The sequence below is a fragment of the Oryctolagus cuniculus genome, chromosome 5 (assembly GCF_051225735.1).
Source record: "Oryctolagus cuniculus isolate XC-2025 breed Fujian yellow rabbit chromosome 5, ASM5122573v1, whole genome shotgun sequence".
Lineage (NCBI taxonomy): Eukaryota > Metazoa > Chordata > Mammalia > Lagomorpha > Leporidae > Oryctolagus > Oryctolagus cuniculus.
The window spans coordinates 152920981-152938037 of NC_142871.1; the positions used below are offsets into that span (position 1 = coordinate 152920981).

The 17057-nt window shown below is 47.0% G+C and overlaps 1 protein-coding gene across 5 annotated transcripts in view; it reads left to right on the plus strand.

Annotated features, from left to right (window-relative positions):
- Nucleotides 1-17057, plus strand: part of CARMIL1 (capping protein regulator and myosin 1 linker 1) — a 317914-nt gene that overhangs the window by 127492 nt on the left and 173365 nt on the right. For all 5 annotated transcript variants that reach the window (XM_017344956.4, XM_089334373.1, XM_089334375.1 and 2 more), the window contains 3 exons: nt 811-861; nt 7495-7554; nt 14963-15084. In XM_017344956.4, the coding sequence (XP_017200445.2) occupies nt 811-861; nt 7495-7554; nt 14963-15084 (233 nt within the window). The remainder of the gene's footprint in view (nt 1-810; nt 862-7494; nt 7555-14962; nt 15085-17057) is intronic.

Sequence of the window (17057 nt, forward strand, 5' to 3'; positions counted from 1 at the left end):
TCAAGTCCCGACTCCTCCCCTCGCAACCCAGCTTCTCGCTGATGCATCCTGGGAGGCAGCAGATGGTGATCAAGTGCTTGAGCCCCTGCATGGGAGCCTTGGATGGAGTTCTGGGCTCCTGGCTTCTATCTGGCGCGGCCTTGGCTGTTGCAGGCATTTGGGAGTCAATCAGAGGATGGAAGACCTCTTCTGTCACTCTCTCTGGCACTCAGCCTTTCGAGTAGATGAAAATGAATAGATAAACATAAAAAAAAATTAGAAGCTTCATGGATGTTCAATGACAGGTGCAGCTCAGAAGCAGAGTTTGGGATGATTGCTTAGAAGCTCGGCGTGATTTTGCTGTGTGTGCGTCATGTAGATGTTATCAGTCAGAACACAGAGACGGAGAAGCAGGAGGGCAAGTGTGGGTGGTGCTGGTAATTTCGGAAGTAGGAATGAGCACTTGGCTTCTCCACTCCGTTTGCTGTTGAGAGAATGGAGTTTGTGCCTATGGAAAAGAGATGTGTGTTTTTCTATCTCGTGGACCCGTCTTGCTGCCGACTGACCTCTCACCTTGGGATTTCATGGGTGAATTGTTCGATGTTGTGTTTACACTGGGAATCTTAGAGCAAAATGAATTTTCTGGGGCCTAGTAGGTGTCCCAAGTGATTTGTTCTTTGTGCCTCATGATCCTGAGATGTGACATTTGCCATGGTAATGGAGCGGCAAGCTCTGTGACTTCGGTGTTATTGAAGTCCTGGGGGTGACACTGAATCCCAGCCGGACCCCCTTTCTGCTGCCTCTGCTTACGCTGCTGCCTCTGTTTTCCAGGTGCTCACGTCATGCCGTGCCTTCCTGTTGACCGCGCGCATCCCCACCAAGGTAAGCCGTGATGGGCGCCGCCTTCCTGTGCACGCCCACTGCCTGCTCACACGCTGCATACATGCACACGTGCGCACACACACATGCACACACACACACTCTGTATACTCCCATGCTTGCACACACATTCCAGTGCAACCTGCACCCACTGCTCTCTTGTACAGACTGCTGGTGGAGGCCAGCATGGGCGTGTTCTCAGACACCTGTGTTTCCCTCCTTATTCCATGAAAGCTCCCGCACGCTCTGCTCACGGACAGTTTTACAGTGTTTCCTTCGATGGGGAGAAGGCCTCCCCAGGCACCTGTGCGGTGATCTGTGGTCTGTGTCCCCGAGGCCCAGTGTCCTTCCTGGTTCTCCTCGGCTTTGTGTTTTCTTCAGGCTTGCCTCCTATTTCCTGTAGACCAGTAATGGCGGATTTTTCTTTATTTGCTTTTTTAAAAAGACTCACTTATATATTTGAAACGCAGAGTCACAGAGAGAGAGGAAGAGACAGAGGTCTTCCATCCGCTGGTTCACTCTCCAAATGACTATAAAAACTGAAGCTAGGCTAGACTGCAGCCAGGAGCTTGGAACTCCCTTCGGGTCTCCCACATGGACCTGGGCCGTCTTCTGCAATTTTCCAGGGAGCAGGATCGGAAGCGGAGCAGCTGGGATACAAACTGGTGCCCACGTAGGATGCTGTGGTTGTTCATGGCGGCTTCACCCACTGCACCATGTTGCCAGAACCCAAAGTTTTGATCCACTTTGACGTGTGGAAAATGAGCTTCCTAACCCTCAAGCGTGGTTTACCCATGTGGTAGCTGCCTCTGCCATTCTGTTGCCTTTACAGATACCATGGCACCACTCTTTTAAAAGACCAATGTAGGGGCCATTGCTGTGGTGTAGAGGGTAAAAGCTGCCGCCTGCAGTGCTGGCATCCCATATGGACACCAGTTCAAGTCCCAGCTGCTCTATTTCCAATCCAGCTCTCTGCTATTCCTGGGAAAGCTATAGAAGATGGCCCAAGTGCTTGGGCCCCTGCACCTGCATGGGAGACCTGGAAGAAGCTCCTGGCTCCTGACTTCGGATCAGCCCAACTCCGGCCATTGTGGCCATCTGGGGAGTGAACCAGCAGATGGAAGACCTCTCTCTTTCTCTCTCTCTCTGCCTGTGCCTTTCTAACTCTGCCTTTCCAATAAATAAATAATTTTTTTTAAAAAAAAGACCAATGTAGCATTTTTCATGAGATGTCCTTCATTCCATGGTGCCAATTATAATCTGAATGGTTAGCTCGTGAATTAGGCATAATATAGTTTAATGGTAACAGAAAGTGGCTGATCATTTTTATAGGATATGGACTGAATGTTAACAGAAAATTGGATTTTTTCCCCCCAAAAAGATGAAGATAGCTAACATTTACTGAGTATTGTTTTGTAAATAGTTTAATTCTGAAAAGAATCTTAGAACCTAAGTGAGGTCCTGTTGTTATCCTCACTTTACATACGAGGAAACCAAGACCCAGGCAGGTTCAGTACCTTGGCCAAGGTCAGGCTACTTGGAGGTGTCAGCTGTGCGGTTCTCACCCTAGCAATCTGGCCGCTGAGCCCCTGTGTAACTGCGCAGCTCTGACTGTCGTCAGGTGAGCTGTCGGCCAAGTGTACCTGAAGCTCAAGGTCAGCCCCGTGGGTGAGCTTCAGAAGGTAGCTCCGAGACGCCTGGGTGCCTTGTCCCAGGCCTCCTGAGGTCTGAGTCGGGGAGGGAGTGGGCTCAGCCTATCCTGCTCTTTCACCTTTGACCCAACTGTGCTGCCTTCCTGCCCACACCCTCCAGGGATGTGTGGTCTGGAGGCGGCTGCTTCTGATGCCTGGGCTGTGCTGTGGCCATTTTCTTGCTGCTTAAAATTAATCATTCAGCCCCTGTTTAGTGAATGCCTTCCTCTGTGCCACATAGGGTGTAGGGTACTGATTGCTTTTTTCTTCTTGGTCATATACCTTTTATAACACTTCTCCAAGGAAGACACTATTGGTCCAGGCCCCTTTTGATAATAGAACGTGAGTCTATATGTTTATAATATGTCCTAAAGAAAATTATTATATCCATGAGGCTGGATTAAACTACTTGTGCATTAAAATACGCAAGGGCAGGATATAAGGCAGTGAATTAAGCGTTATCCCACTGGCAAAAGATTAATTTGCAGCAGGAGATTTTTTGGAGTTGAGAAAGTGGTCAGGCGCCCTGTTGAGTAGGATGCTCTTGACCAGTTGCTGACCCTGGACATCTGATGCAGGGAAAGTGCATCAGCTCTTGGGAAGTCCCCTGCCCCTCCGTGTGCTGGTCGTTCCTATACTACCTGCCCCTGGGGAGACCTGGCCTTATCCCGTGATCCCTGTGACGTTTCATAGGGTTGTTCAGATACTCATTCTGATTTCCAAAGTTGTCAGCATCACACATGAAGACAGGAAGATTTTCTTCCAAAGTTTCTGCCCTAGCAAAGGCTGGTTTTCATGTGCCAGTGTTAGTCCTAGCTGAGAGGTAAACCTGGTGTGAGATTAGTTTTCCAGACTAAGGGGCTCGGTGTTGTGGCATAGCAGGTTAAGCCAATGCCTGCAACACCAGCATCCCATTTGGGCATCAGTTTGAGTCCAGGCTGCTCCACTTCCCATCCACCTCCCTGCTCGTGGCCTGGGAAAAGCAGCAGAAGATGATCCAAGTGCTTGGATCCCTTCTGCTCCCTGGGGAGCCCCAGATGAAGCTCCTGGCTCCTGGCTTCTGCCTGGCCCAGCTCCTGCCGTTGCGGCCATCTGGAGAGTGAACCAGCAGATGGAGATCTCTCCCTCCCTACTCTCTCTGTCTCTCCCTCTCTCTCTCTAACTCTGACACTCTAATAAAAATAAATAAATCTTTAAAAAAAATTTCCAGGGAAATAATTATCATTCAGGACATTTGTGTAAAATTGGCACTGATTATGACACAGGTGGCTTTGGGGGCTGATTAAAATATTTTTCGTATGAAATTGTGTATGAAGTTAGAGATGCTTTCTTTCTTGTCTTGCTAAACGTGTGAGGTGCACTGGAAGGTATTGTCAAGCGTGCAAAACAAAGATGGACCTCGTGGTGATTAACTGCAAAGCAGGGTTCGCCTGTGGTCCGGGAAGCGGTCGCAGACAAGGGCACAGAAGGATCCAGACATCAGCCAGGCAGATGAAGGAGGTCTGTGGAGGGGCCGCAGTGCGGGGGGCTGGAGGAGCCTGGGCTGGCCCTGGGCTGGCCAAGGGGTTGAAGCAGGGGCGCCACCTATAGGACACAACAAGCACTGCTGAAAGACCCAGAATTCCTCACAGATTTGCTCTGCTGCTGGTGGGAGGGGCAGTGCCCCCTTAGGGGCTGGGGGTGAAGCCGGCCAGAGAGTGGTGGAAAAGCTGGGTTAATCCTGTCCACTTATCTGATCAATCACTGGTATCGACTGTTGAAGAACATTTTTTATACTATATATATGTTAAACTCTTAGTAGAGAGTTAATCTTAAGTGTATTAAGTTAATTGAAAATAGATCTTAGTGAAAAATAAGACTGGGAATAGGAGAGGGAGGAGGAAGGAAGGGTGAGAACTCAGGTGGTAAGAATCACTGTGTTCCTGAAGGTGTATTTATGAAAAGCATGAAGTTTGTGTACCTTCAATAAAAGGTTTCTGGGGGAAAATAAATTAAAAAGTTCAAATTGAAAAAAATAATTTATATCTGGAGTAAAATGAAAAGGTATCTGTGGATCTGACTTACACATGTCCCAGGTCTTCCTGAAACCTGTGCCAGCCTCGATCCCTGAGGAGTCTCCCTGCCTCGCAGGCCGCAGTTCTACTCCCAGAGACCACCTTTAAACTCTCTTTAGGATGGGGGCAGGAGGGTTGTGAGAGCTGGGAGCAAAGGCCTGGTAATAGCAGCTGTAGTTGAGCTCAGAGAGAAGGGTTTGAACCTTGCTGTGATGTTTTCAGTGTTAGACTCTCCTGCCCTCCACTGATAATACCCCGGTACCCTGACCAGCCACGGGCCGGCCAGCGGGTCCCTCACTGACTGCCGATACCAAAGATCTCCTCCTTTTAGTTCTGCCTCGTTCTGGTTCTTTTAATGCCTCTATGATGTTAGAGATTCATTTGCCTCTGCCCACATGCCCCGCCCCTGACCTTTGGTTTGCTTGACAGACTTGAAAGTGTTTCCCAGGGCCTGGCTGAAATGCCCCCACTCATTCCTGACTCCCCAGTGCCTTGCTTAGCCCAGTGACAGCCCTCAGGTACAGAGTATCTTAATTGACTTTTGAATAACCCCACTGGCCCGGGTTGATGACAGGTGCCCGTTCTATCTGAGGTGACACTGACTGATGCCAGCTGCATTTTCTTTTTTTTTTTTTTTTTTTGACAGGCAGAGTGGACAGTGAGAGAGAGAGACAGAGAGAGAAAGGTCTTCCTTTGCCGTTGGTTCACCCTCCAATGGCCGCCGCTGCAGCCGGCGCACCGCGCTGATCCTGGCAGGAGCCAGGAGCCAGGTGCTTTTCCTGGTCTCCCATGGGGTGCAGGGCCCAAGCACCTGGGCCATCCTCCACTGCACTCCCTGGCCATAGCAGAGAGCTGGCCTGGAAGAGGGGCAACCGGGACAGAATCCGGCGCCCCAACCGGGACTAGAACCCGGTGTGCCGGCGCCGCAAGGTGGAGGATTAGCCTATTGAGCCACGGCGCCGGCTCGCCAGCTGCATTTTCATAGCTGTGAGACGGGAAGAGAATACACCTGCTCACACCTAGGAATGAGATGACCACTGAGGGTCAGTCGTTTGTTCCCAATCTTTTTTATAGCAATTCTAAAATAAGTTATTTTAATGGAAGACATTTACATAGCAGTGTAATAGGATTGCAAAATGAGAGAGAGTATGTGTGAAATATTGCATGTTGATAAAAGTGAACTACTTATAAAATTTGCTGTCTTAAGGACCAAACAAATGTTAATTTTCTGGGGTTGGGGAGTGGCAGTGCAGAAGGCAGTCCAGACAGCTTCCACCCTCAGGTTGCTTTGCAAGTCCCCACTTCCTGTTCCTGGGATTTGAAGTGAAGCTGGGAAGCCCTGCCTTGCAGGTGCAGCTCAGAAGGGCCTCTTTCAAAGGATGCTAACTGGAAATACGTTAACACGCATTAAAGTGGCAGAGGGAGGCATGCATACCTCTTAGAAAGTAATTTCCTGTTTGAATGACTTTTCAAAACCAAAGCCTTTATAAATCCTGATAATGATAGGTAAGAAAATTTCTACTGTAATTGAGTGTTTTGAAATCCGTTTTGTTCCTTCAAAGTTGCCTTTAACTCTTGGAGGACAAAATGCACATCTCATTCCACGTCTGTTTCTAGTGCACCAGCAGCTTTCTCTGAGTGCCTGTCTGTTGACTAAATGAGTAATGCCAGAATGAGTTCTCTTCCTGCCTCCCCTCTCTGCCATTGTGCTTTGGTTTTTATTGGGATATTTATGCCACCAGTGAGGCATGGTACAGGCAGCCTGACATCCCTCTGGGTTTGGTTCTAGGCATGTTTTTTCACATTGCAGTTGCCCCCTGTGTTGGCAGAATCAGCATCTGTAGATTCAATGAAAGGTAGAATATTCAGAAAAATTTGCATCTGTATAGGCCTTTTCCCTTGTCATTCCCTGAACCACACAGTGTAACTATTTATGAAGTGTTTACACTGTGTTTGCTCTTCTAAAGAGTCTAGATATAATTTAAAGTATATGGGAGCCTGTGCCTAGGGTATATGCAAATACTGTAGCATTTTATATGAGGGACTACACTGGCTGATGTCCACAGGGGCTCTAGAACCAGTCCCCAATACCAACTGTGTATTTCTGGGTTCAGTGTGAGAGAGTAAAAGAAGCGGATCCACTCCAGTCTACTGTGTTGTGTAGTAACATTCTCTGTGTCTGTTCACTGGATAAGATGGACGACTACAAAACTGGGAGAAAAGTTGGTGACTACTGACAGGAATAGTAGGGAAAGACCAGCTGATTATAGGAGACATGAGGGGAAGGGTGCTTGTTCTTAAAATAGGAAATAAATCACTTTTCTCCGTGTATAGAAAGGACTTTTATGTAGCTATATGTGTTTCATGTAGGCACACTTTAAAATTTCTGAATACTGTTTGTCTGAATCTATTCAAGATATAGGTTTTTATGAAAAATGCTGGAAAGAGGAGGATTCCATGAACTGTGTTACATAGGGGCAAGAATTCAGGAAGAAGGGAAAAGTTCATGAACTTTACTGGGTATGACTTTCAGAAGCAAAATTTGGAAGTGAAAAGGCAAAAAAGATGAATATATTTAGATGATTCTTTTCTCACATTCATTTCTCAAAGAGTAAGTAGTAGATATGCACACATGTCCCTTTGTGAGACTTGAAAAAATCTGGCTTGCAACTTTTTTCCAACCTTCAGGACTAAAATGAATAATACTTTTTCTGCAGCATGGTAAATCAGGATTTTATCTTGTCAAATGGAGATATTAAAGCAACCTTCCTAAGATGCCCAATAACTTATTTGCTCTTGGGCTGGCTGTAATTATAACATTTTTACCTTGAATTACATGTTTAAAACCTGTCATTACAAGTCTGTATTTCTCCCTCTCCTCTCAATTACAGCTCGAGTTAACCTTCAGCTACTTGGAGATTCAAGGTGTTATTTGCAACAAGCCTGCTCAGGTGAGTAAGTGACAGACACCTGTTCCTGTCAGGGCCGGTGTGATTTTTCCCGAGTTTCTGGAACTGTGGAATGTCTTCTGTTTGCTTTCATACTGACTGTTTCTTAGAGTCAGAAAACAAGACGAGGGAAAAGAGGGATTTCAGAATGCGATGCTTTATGGTGGCTTTGTGGGCATCAACCTCTGGAAGTTGTTCCCATAAGAAATCATTCTCCGTTCTGCAGCCTGAAAAGAACTAGTTATCTCTTCTGGCAGCCGCTCCTGAGGGGCTCTGTGATATAGTTGAGCACTAAAATTTTATACTCTGCTACAGTGCTCTACAAGTTCTTTCTCAGAACACAATGACAAATTAAATTTTTAGTGTTAATAAAGTGTAGATTTTAAAACCCAGGTTCGTTGAGCTCTAGGTACCTGCAGTACAGGAAAGTGGACAGTTTGACTTCTTGACTTCTGCAGACCCGGGACCCTGTTACCACAGTCAAGACACTGAACACGTTCGTTACCCAGGAACCACTCTCCCGCCCCTGCTCTGCTCTGCCTGTAGACATTGTGGATGGGGTCCCAGGCCGCACCCCCTCCTGCCTGCCTCCTGTCCGTCAGCGTGGCTGCTGGGGCATTCATATGAGTTGTTGCCTGTCTCGGCAGCTCTTTCCTTCCCACTGCTGAGTAGGGCTCCACTGCTTGGCTGTATTAGTTTGTGCGTTTACCTGGTGATGGACGTTGGGTTGTTTCCAGTTTTGGCTGTCACAGATAAAGCTGCCATGAATGTATATGTACAAATTTTTTTTTTTTGCTTTCAAACTTTTATTTAATGAATATAAATTTCCAAAGTACAGCTTATGGATTACAATGGCTTCCCCCCCATAACGTCCCTCCCACCCGCAACCCTCCCCTTTCCCACTCCCTCTCCCCTTCCATTCACATCAAGATTCATTTTCGTTTCTCTTTATATACAGAAGATCAGTTTAGCATACACCAAGTAAAGGTTTCAACAGTTTGCTCCCACACAGAAACATAAAGTGAAAAATACTGTTTGAGTACTAGTTATAGCATTAAATCTCAATGATATGTACAAATTTTTAAAGTGTTTTCATTTCCCGTGGGTAAATAGGAGTGGAAAGGCTGAGTCTGATGGTAGGTATAAGTGTAACTCGGAGAAATGACCAAACTGTTTTCCTAAGTGGTTGTACCATTTTCTGTTGCCACCAACAGCCTACGATGTTCTAGTTCCCTCATGTCCTTGACAACACTGGTATGGTCAGTCTTTTTAATTTCAGCCACTGTAATAAATATGTAGTACCTTTTCATTACAATTTCAAATTGCATTTCCTTAATGATAAAGTATGTTCAGCATCTTTTTGTCTGTTTATTTGCCATGGGATATCTTTTTTGGATGAAGTGGCAGTTCAGATTCTTTGCCATTACAGAAACTGAGTTATTTGTTTTCTTACTGAGTTCTGAGAGTTTTTTTTTTTTTTTTTTTTTTTTTTTTTTTTTTTTAATTTTTGATAGGCAGAGTGGACAGTGAGAGAGAGAGACAGAGAGAGAAAGGTCTTCCCTTGCCGTTGGTTCACCCTCCAATGGCCGCCGCTGCAGCCGGCGCACCGCGCTGATCCGATGGCAGGAGCCAGGATCCAGGTGCTTTTTCCTGGTCTCCCATGGGGTGCAGGGCCCAAGCACCTGGGCCATCCTCCACTGCACCCCCTGGCCATAGCAGAGAGCTGGCCTGGAAGAGGGGCAACCAGGACAGAATCCGGCGCCCCGACCGGGACTAGAACCCGGTGTGCCGGCGCCGCAAGGTGGAGGATTAGCCTATTGAGCCACGGCGCCGGCTGAGAGTTTTTTTTTTTAACATTTATTTTATTTATTTGAAAGATAGAGTTACAAAGAGAGGTAGAGAGAGAGGTCTTCCATCCGCTGGTTCACTCCCCAAATGGCTGCAATGGCCAGAGCTGAGCCAATCCGAAGCCAGGAGCCAGGAGCTTCCTCCAGGTCTCTCATGTGAGAGCAGGGGCCCAAGGACTTGGGCCATCCTTCACTGATTTCCCAGGCCACAGCAGAGAGCTGGATTGGAAGTGGAGCAGCCTAGACTTGAACTGGTGCCCATATGGGATGCTAGTACTGTAGGCCAGGGCTTTAACCCACTGCGCCACAGCACTGGCCCCAGGAGTTTTTTAAAAAACTGTATTCTGGATACAAATTCTGTATCAGATATGTGATTCATACATACTTTCTCGGTCTCTGGCTGCCTTTTCATTCTCTTGGAATGAAGGAGCAAAAGTTTTAAATTTTGGTCAACTCTCTCTGATTTATCAGCATTTTCTTGTATGCATCATGCTTTGGTGTCACCTTGAATAAATCTTGGCTTAACCCCAGGTCGCAGAGTGCTGTGTGTTTAGGTTTAGACCTTTAGGTTGTACGTACAGGTCTGTGATTGATTTTGAAGCAATTTTTGTATATAGCGCAGTGTATGGGTTGAAGGCTCTTTCATATGTGTAGACATCCATGCACATATTTCAGTACCATTTGTTTGAAAGGCTGCCGTGTCCTCACCGACAGGTTTCCACGTGTGTGGAAAGTCCCAGCGTGGGTCCGTGTCTGCTCTCTGATTCTCAGCCCTGGTATCCATTCGGTTATCTTCATGCCTCTGCCACTCTGTCCTCAGTCCCGCGGCCTCACATGGAGATTGAAATCAGACAACGTCCATCCTCCAGCTGTGTTCCTCTTCAAAACCGTTGTGTGATTCTAGGTCCTTAGCAATTCCAAATGAATTTTAGAATCACCCCAGTGTTTTTTGACTGAGCTTGCATTGAATCTGTACATCGGTTTGGAGAGAATTGACGTCTTAATGGTACAGAATCTTCTGAGCGAAAGAAACCCTATGACTCTGTTTAGTTCTTCTCTAATGTTGCTCAGCAGTATTGTGCTATAGCTGTCAGAGTTCAAGTTGATGCATCTTTGAGCGGATTTATTCCGAAGTATTTAATATCTTCTGATGCAATTATGAATGGTATTTAAACATTTTCAATTTCCGATTGTTTCTTGCTGCTCTTAGGAACACGATTGACTTTTACCTCTATTGATGTTGTATTCTGTTTATTTCTTTCTTTTTAAATTTAATTTAAATTTTTAAAATTTATTTGAAAGGCAGAGTTAGAGACCTTCCATCCCTTGCTTCTCTCCCCAAATTGCCACAACAGCTGTGTCTGGGTCAGGTTATAGAAAGTAGCCAAGATGCCTGCGCCCTGGCTCAATAGGCTAATCCTCCGCCTTGCGGCGCCGGCACACTGGGTTCTAGTCCCGGTTGCCCCTCTTCAAGGCCAGCTCTCTGCTGTGGCCAGGGAGTGCAGTGGAGGATGGCCCAAGTCCTGGGGCCCTGCACCCCATGGGAGACCAGGAGAAGCACCTGGCTCCTGCCATTGGGTCAGCGCGGTGTGCCGGCCGCGGTGGCCATTGGAGGGTGAACCAACGGCAAAGGAAGACCTTTCTCTCTGTCTCTCTCTCTCTCTCACTGTCCACTCTGCCTGTCAAAAAAAAAAAAAAAAAAATAGTAGCCAAGATCTCCATCTGGGTCTCCTGTGTGAGTGGCAGGGGCCCAACCGCCTGGGGCAGCCTCCACTGCCTTTGGGGAAGCTTTTTAACTACAAGTTCTGTTCCTTTGATAACTAGAGGTCCATTTGTAAATTTCTTCTCAAATGAGCTTTGTTGTTTGTATATTCTGAGAAATTTTCCCTGTTTATTTACATTGTCCCAATTTATTGTCATAAGGTTTTTACCCGCCCCTCCCCCAAATATCAGTCTGGTTAGAGGTTTATCAAGGAATTCACTTTTTGGTTTGACTGATTTTTCTACATTGATTTCATTGCTTTTCTATTTCATTGAATTTTGCTTTGATCTTTATTAGGTTCTTTCTCCTACTTTTCCTTTTAGCTTTTATGACTATAAAGAAAGTGTGTGTTTGTGTATGTAGTTGTGTTGATAATGTTCCTAAAAGAATGGCCAAAATTGTTGCTTTATGTTGACTGAGATTACATACAAATCCTTGGAAGTTTTCCATGGTTTGTCTTAAAGTAGTGTTTTATCCTATGTGTTTATCATTTTCTATGGTTTTCTGGAAGTAGAATGTGAAGGAAAAATCACAGCACCATATGTTTGCCCAAATAGTCAAACATATGTGGGAGACAGCAGTCTCTCCTGGATGATGGTGTAGTGGCGTAAGCAGAGCCTTCTTGTTGGTACTAATTTAGGAATGTTTATGTGTATGGCTTAGGGGTTAGGATGGAGACAGGAAGGCGTTAATAATATATGAGCTCCAAGGTTATGTTCCAGATACGACTTGACTGTAGAGTTTGATTATGAGAGAAGATGGTCATGCAGCAAGAGTGATGCACAAATTGGTCCCCGCACACTCTGTGTCTCTTCAGCATCGTGCCTTCCCGAGGAGCTGTTAGCTAGCAGTCCATCTCAGCCCCACAGCACCGTTCTGTCATTGTAGGGACCAAAGGAAGGGCTTTGCTGCTGCTGTGGTGCGGACCTGGAGGCTGAAATGATAGTGAAACAGTGATGCTGCTCCCACAAAGGGACTCACTGGGCAGACACTGGAATGCCAGTGACCTTGTGGTGTTTATTTCACAATGGCCTGTGGTGCAGATGCCTTCAGCAATGCCCCTCCCTCTTCCAACATTACACACAGCCTCTCTGCAGGGCAGTTAGGATTCTGTCTGTCTGGGGTGAGCTTTTTGTGTTTTTATCAAATGCACTGTTTGATTCTGTTGTGTTCCAAAGGCTGGGAGCCAAGTAACCTGTGTAGCCTCAGTTCCTGGAAGTCTCCAGGTTTGGTTTTCTCTTAGGTGAAATCCCAAGGATGACTGCGTCTGCCTGTAGCATTCCCAGTCCAACCTCGATTAGGGATTCCTTCCTGCTGTTCTCAGGGATTGGTTACCTTCCTGGCATGGCTGTTTTTGCCTTTACTTAACTGTAGGTTGTAGATGCAGGCACAGTGCCTGGGACGGAGGCATCACATGGCGTGTGGGTGAGAGCAAGTGCAATGCTGTTTTCCTTTTCCTGTGGAACTGTGGAGACCTTTATCTCGCTTGACAAGGCTCAGTGTCGGGACAGTCTCTCCTGCCCGTGTTCTGGGGCTTTCAGGGTCAGAAAATTGAAGTTGACAGTTATTTATTTTAAGAATCTATGGCGTGTATATATGATTATAATTTTAGATATGGATGGGAGATGATGGGTTAAATCCTGCTAGGTATGTAAAGGAAAAGATGTTTAAACATTTTGCCTCTCTGCAGCTAAAATAGAGGGAAGAGGTATATGGCGGGAGCTCTCTGATGAGATGATTTATTGTGTGGTCTCCAGCTCAATCATTTTGTTGCAAGTTTTTGCATTATGCAAAGCCAGTGGCGTCTTACGCAGGCTGTGAGTGCTTTCAAGTAAGGTCGCACTTGAAGACCTCATGTCTTCTCCCACCTGTCACCTTTTTTCTTCCCTGTCACTCTGTTCAGTACTGTGCAATTAAGGATGGTTAGGTGCCAAGATCAAGTGGAATTAGAATTAGCTAATTACTAATTACTCACACCCAAACTGTGAGCTGCACTGATGCTCTAGAGGTGGAGAGTGTGCAAGTACCCTGTAGTGAATGGCGTAATTACCCGTGATGGAAGGTCTGGGAATGAGGTGCCAAGCACAGACACAATGGCACATCCCGAATCCTCTGGCTTCGCAAACCATGCGTAGGCGCAGATCTGTGCATGGGAAACCTGAGCTGATCTGCCCAAACCAGGCTTCGTCTGGCTTCAGACTTCTCCCGACACCCTGGCCTTGGTCGGAACTCACACCCCTAGGTACAAACCCCAAACGCTTGCAGCCTTTTCTTGGGGACTGGGGACAGAGAGAAGGACATTGTCTTTTGGACCAGCTTCTTGCAGACAAATGCGGCCTTTGTCTAGAGGATTTTAAAGGCTTTTCCATTAATTTCTTGAGTAGTAGGCTGAAAATTTGGATTACATATTTTTTACACACAAATAACTGACATAGAAGTGATACTTCTTAAACACTCGTGAACAGATTCCTGTAGAGGTATTTATAAAAAAGGAACATTTTCAGGACTCCATCACTTAGGATAGCCTTTTCTTTGATCTTTTCATTTTGATAAATACCTTTGCATTACTCTTCCTGGTAATGTAAATGTGATGATTTTTCAATGTAGATAATTTTAGGAAAATCTGAAGCAGAGTCTAAGAACTCCTTCATCCAGTTGGTGGGTTGCATGTGGAGTACACGGTCACCACTGTACTTTTGTACAGACAGAAGTCACGGTGTGAGGCTGCTTTGCTGTGGTGATGATCACAAGGGATTGCATTTCACACGAGTGGTCCTGAGACGCACTGTAGTGGAGTCTGTTTTCCTTTTTAAAGGAAGTGATTCACGTCCATTCTCTTTCTTTGAGGTGTAGCCCTCTTCAACTTGTGCCTTTGATAAGCTGCTCTGATTTATCCTTATTTGTGGACTGGTTGGTTGACCTCCATCTCAGCTTTTTTTTGGTTTGTTTGTTTGAGTTTTGGGTGTCTCCAGCTAGTAATCATAAAAAATGTGTCTTTACCACACACTTAACGTAAACATTTTTACCTTAATATAATCCCTTCTACGTGTTCCTTCTTCTTCCAAAGCTTGAAAGTTTTATAAGCATTTAAGTTTTCTTTTTTCTTCCAGATTTTCTTGTCTTTAAAATGTGTGGGTTAGGGGCCAGCATTGTGGAGTAGAGCTACCGCCTGCAGCGCTGGCATCCCACATGGGCGCTGGTTCGAATCCCAGCTGCTCGGCTTCAGATCTAGCTCCCTGTTAATGTGCCTGGGAGGGCAGCAGAGGATGGCTGTGGTGCTTGGGCCCCTGCTCCCACGTGTGAGCCCTGGAAGAAGTTCCTGGCTTTGGCTTGGCCCAGCCCTGGCTGTTGTGGCCATTTGGGGAGTGAACCAGAGGATGGAAGATCTCCCTCTCCCCTTCCCTCTCTCTGTATCTCTGCCTTTCAAAATAAATAAATCTTTTTTAAAAAGCTCGTCTGTGTTTTTTCTTCAAGGACAGGTGGGTACTCACAGGAGATATTTGCACTTATCCTGGGTCACAGGTGTGACCAGCTGTGTATGTCCAGATGTGGGGAGTTAAGTCACATGAGGGTCTGCGTATATCTGCCCTTTTGCCCCCTGGTTCCTGGGTGTTTCGGATAACCCCTTTCTTCCCCTACTCAAGCAATTCTTAAACCAAGAGTATTATTTTAAGGAAGAGCGTCTTAAGAAGCTAGTGTTGCGTTAGCATGTGTCTGTGTGCCCACTTCATTTCCAGTATTTAAAATGGAAAGCGGGAAGGCACTGGACGCCTTTTAACAAGTGTGTCCTCGGCTGTTGCAGATGGTCGTGGAGATGGAGAAGTGCACCATCTCCCTGAAGATGGCGTCGCCGGAGGACGTGAGCGAGGTGCTGGCGCACGTGGGCACCTGCCTACGGAGGATATTCCCCGGCCTCTCTCCAGTGTGAGTCCCCGGGGAGAGGGGGAGAGGGGAAGGGGAGAGCCCAAACCTGTCTTCTTCAAAGTGCCTGCCTCCCTGCTCTTTCGCTGGGTTCCTCTCTCAGTCCTCCCTCTCTTCGGCATGAACTTTGAAAGCCCCCTCTCGACCCCTTGTGTTTGCTGTCTGAGGTTTGCTGTGGGACCGCTCTTGAAAGAGCTTGGGTGATGCCAGGACTGGGAAACCCTTTAACTTCTACTCCCAAGACCGAGACAGACACCCTTGGGACTGAACTTCAGATTTAGTGTGAGCTTCCTCCCAGCCGTTAGCAGAATCCCAGAGGCTGGCACCTTGCGTCATGGCCCCAGGTAGAAGCCACTGCGCTTCTGTTGCTTGGTTTTTTTCTCTTCCTCTTTTCAGTCAGAAGAAAACAAAACCAAACATAAAGATTAGCTGCTTTTGTTTTCCTCTTAACCTTTCTGAAATGCTGTGGGGAAAATTAATAAATTCTGTGCGTTACGTACGTGTCCTCATGGTTTTGGCAAGTGTTTTAAAAATCAGGAGTATGTGCTTGGGTCCCCGAGCCCGTGGCGGGGGAGTGTGTGGGATGTGGGGTGGGGGGATTTCCTTGGCTGGCCGGAGAAGGCCGAGCTGCTCCTGAGAGAAAGCTCTCCTGCTGGGAAGACAGGACACGCAGAGAGCAGGCAGTCTCACCTGGGCACCTGGCGTGCTCTCCTGTGGAGGGTTGAGAGCTGTACACCTTGCTGGGTTTTGTAGGAGGGGAATTTGGGGGGCTGTTGGTCTTCATGGAACCTGTCCTGACAACACCCCTCCCCCCATTGGAGGCCAAAGCCTTTGTGTGTTTTAGACCCTTTGGGGGACAGAAAGTGGCTCAGTCTCTCTGGCCTGAGGAGACCTGCTGGCTTCTCCCTGCTGGCTCTGTCTTCTGTTCACCGAGGCAGGTCGACCAGGCGGGAGGGGCTGGTTTCCTCCTTCCTGAAGCTTCATTCGGAGTCTCTGGGTGCCTCGTGGCTGGGGGAGCTGAGTACAGCTGGCCTCTCGTCAGCAGGGGTGAAGGCTGAGCTGAGCTGCCCCTGACTCCTGCCTGGAGAGAATTTCTGGTAGGAGACGTCTTCAAGGCAAGCTCTTGCTGGGCTCTGGTTGCACAGGCATGCTCGCACATGCGTGCACCTGCAGAGTGTGGCCCGCAGGGGTCAGGTGAGGTGAGGAGTGAACCATAGTGGTACTGGGGAAGCACTCAGAAGCAGGACTTTGTTGGGAATAGCTTCCGGGTCATCTTTCCAGACAGCAGAAACTGTTGGGGGTAGTCGGAGTTGGTAGTAACCACAACCCATTTTTCTGAAACTGTCGATGATGGGGCTCCTTATACTGGGGCATTCCAGTTTAACACTGATGGGATAGAAAAATTACTAAGTGCAGGCTTATTGGGTATAGGCTTAAAGTACCCTAAACTTTAAAGACACTTCAAACAATGTTGAAGATTTCCACTTTCCCTAAGATGCAGCTTTCTTTCATATTCTGAGCGTTTGGGGCTGGATGAATTACCAGTTTTGTTTTTGTTTTGTTTCTTCCCAGAGAACACTGAGTAAGAATAATGCCTTCACTTCTAATTTCCAGTAACCTTTTTGTTAACGTTTTCAGGCAACTGCTCTTAACCAGCAGGTCTGAAATGATCATGTCTGTTTCTAGGTCAGTCACAGGGCGAATGTGGTCTCTAAATCCACCACCCCCCCCCTTCCCTGCATCTCCGTTTCTGCCAGCTCCCTGGTGACCCCTAAACTGTGTGGCCCGGCGTGAAGACCACTGCTCTCCTGCCCCATCATCCAACTTATTCTGGAGCACAAACAGTGTCTTTTGTACTTTCAGCACCTTTGAATGGGTTCCCGATGCTGAAAAGCTCCTACTGTAATAGATGGAGCCCAAGGAACCTCGCATCCGTCAAGTTCCTGTATTTGCGCGTCCCCTGAGCGTGGTGACCA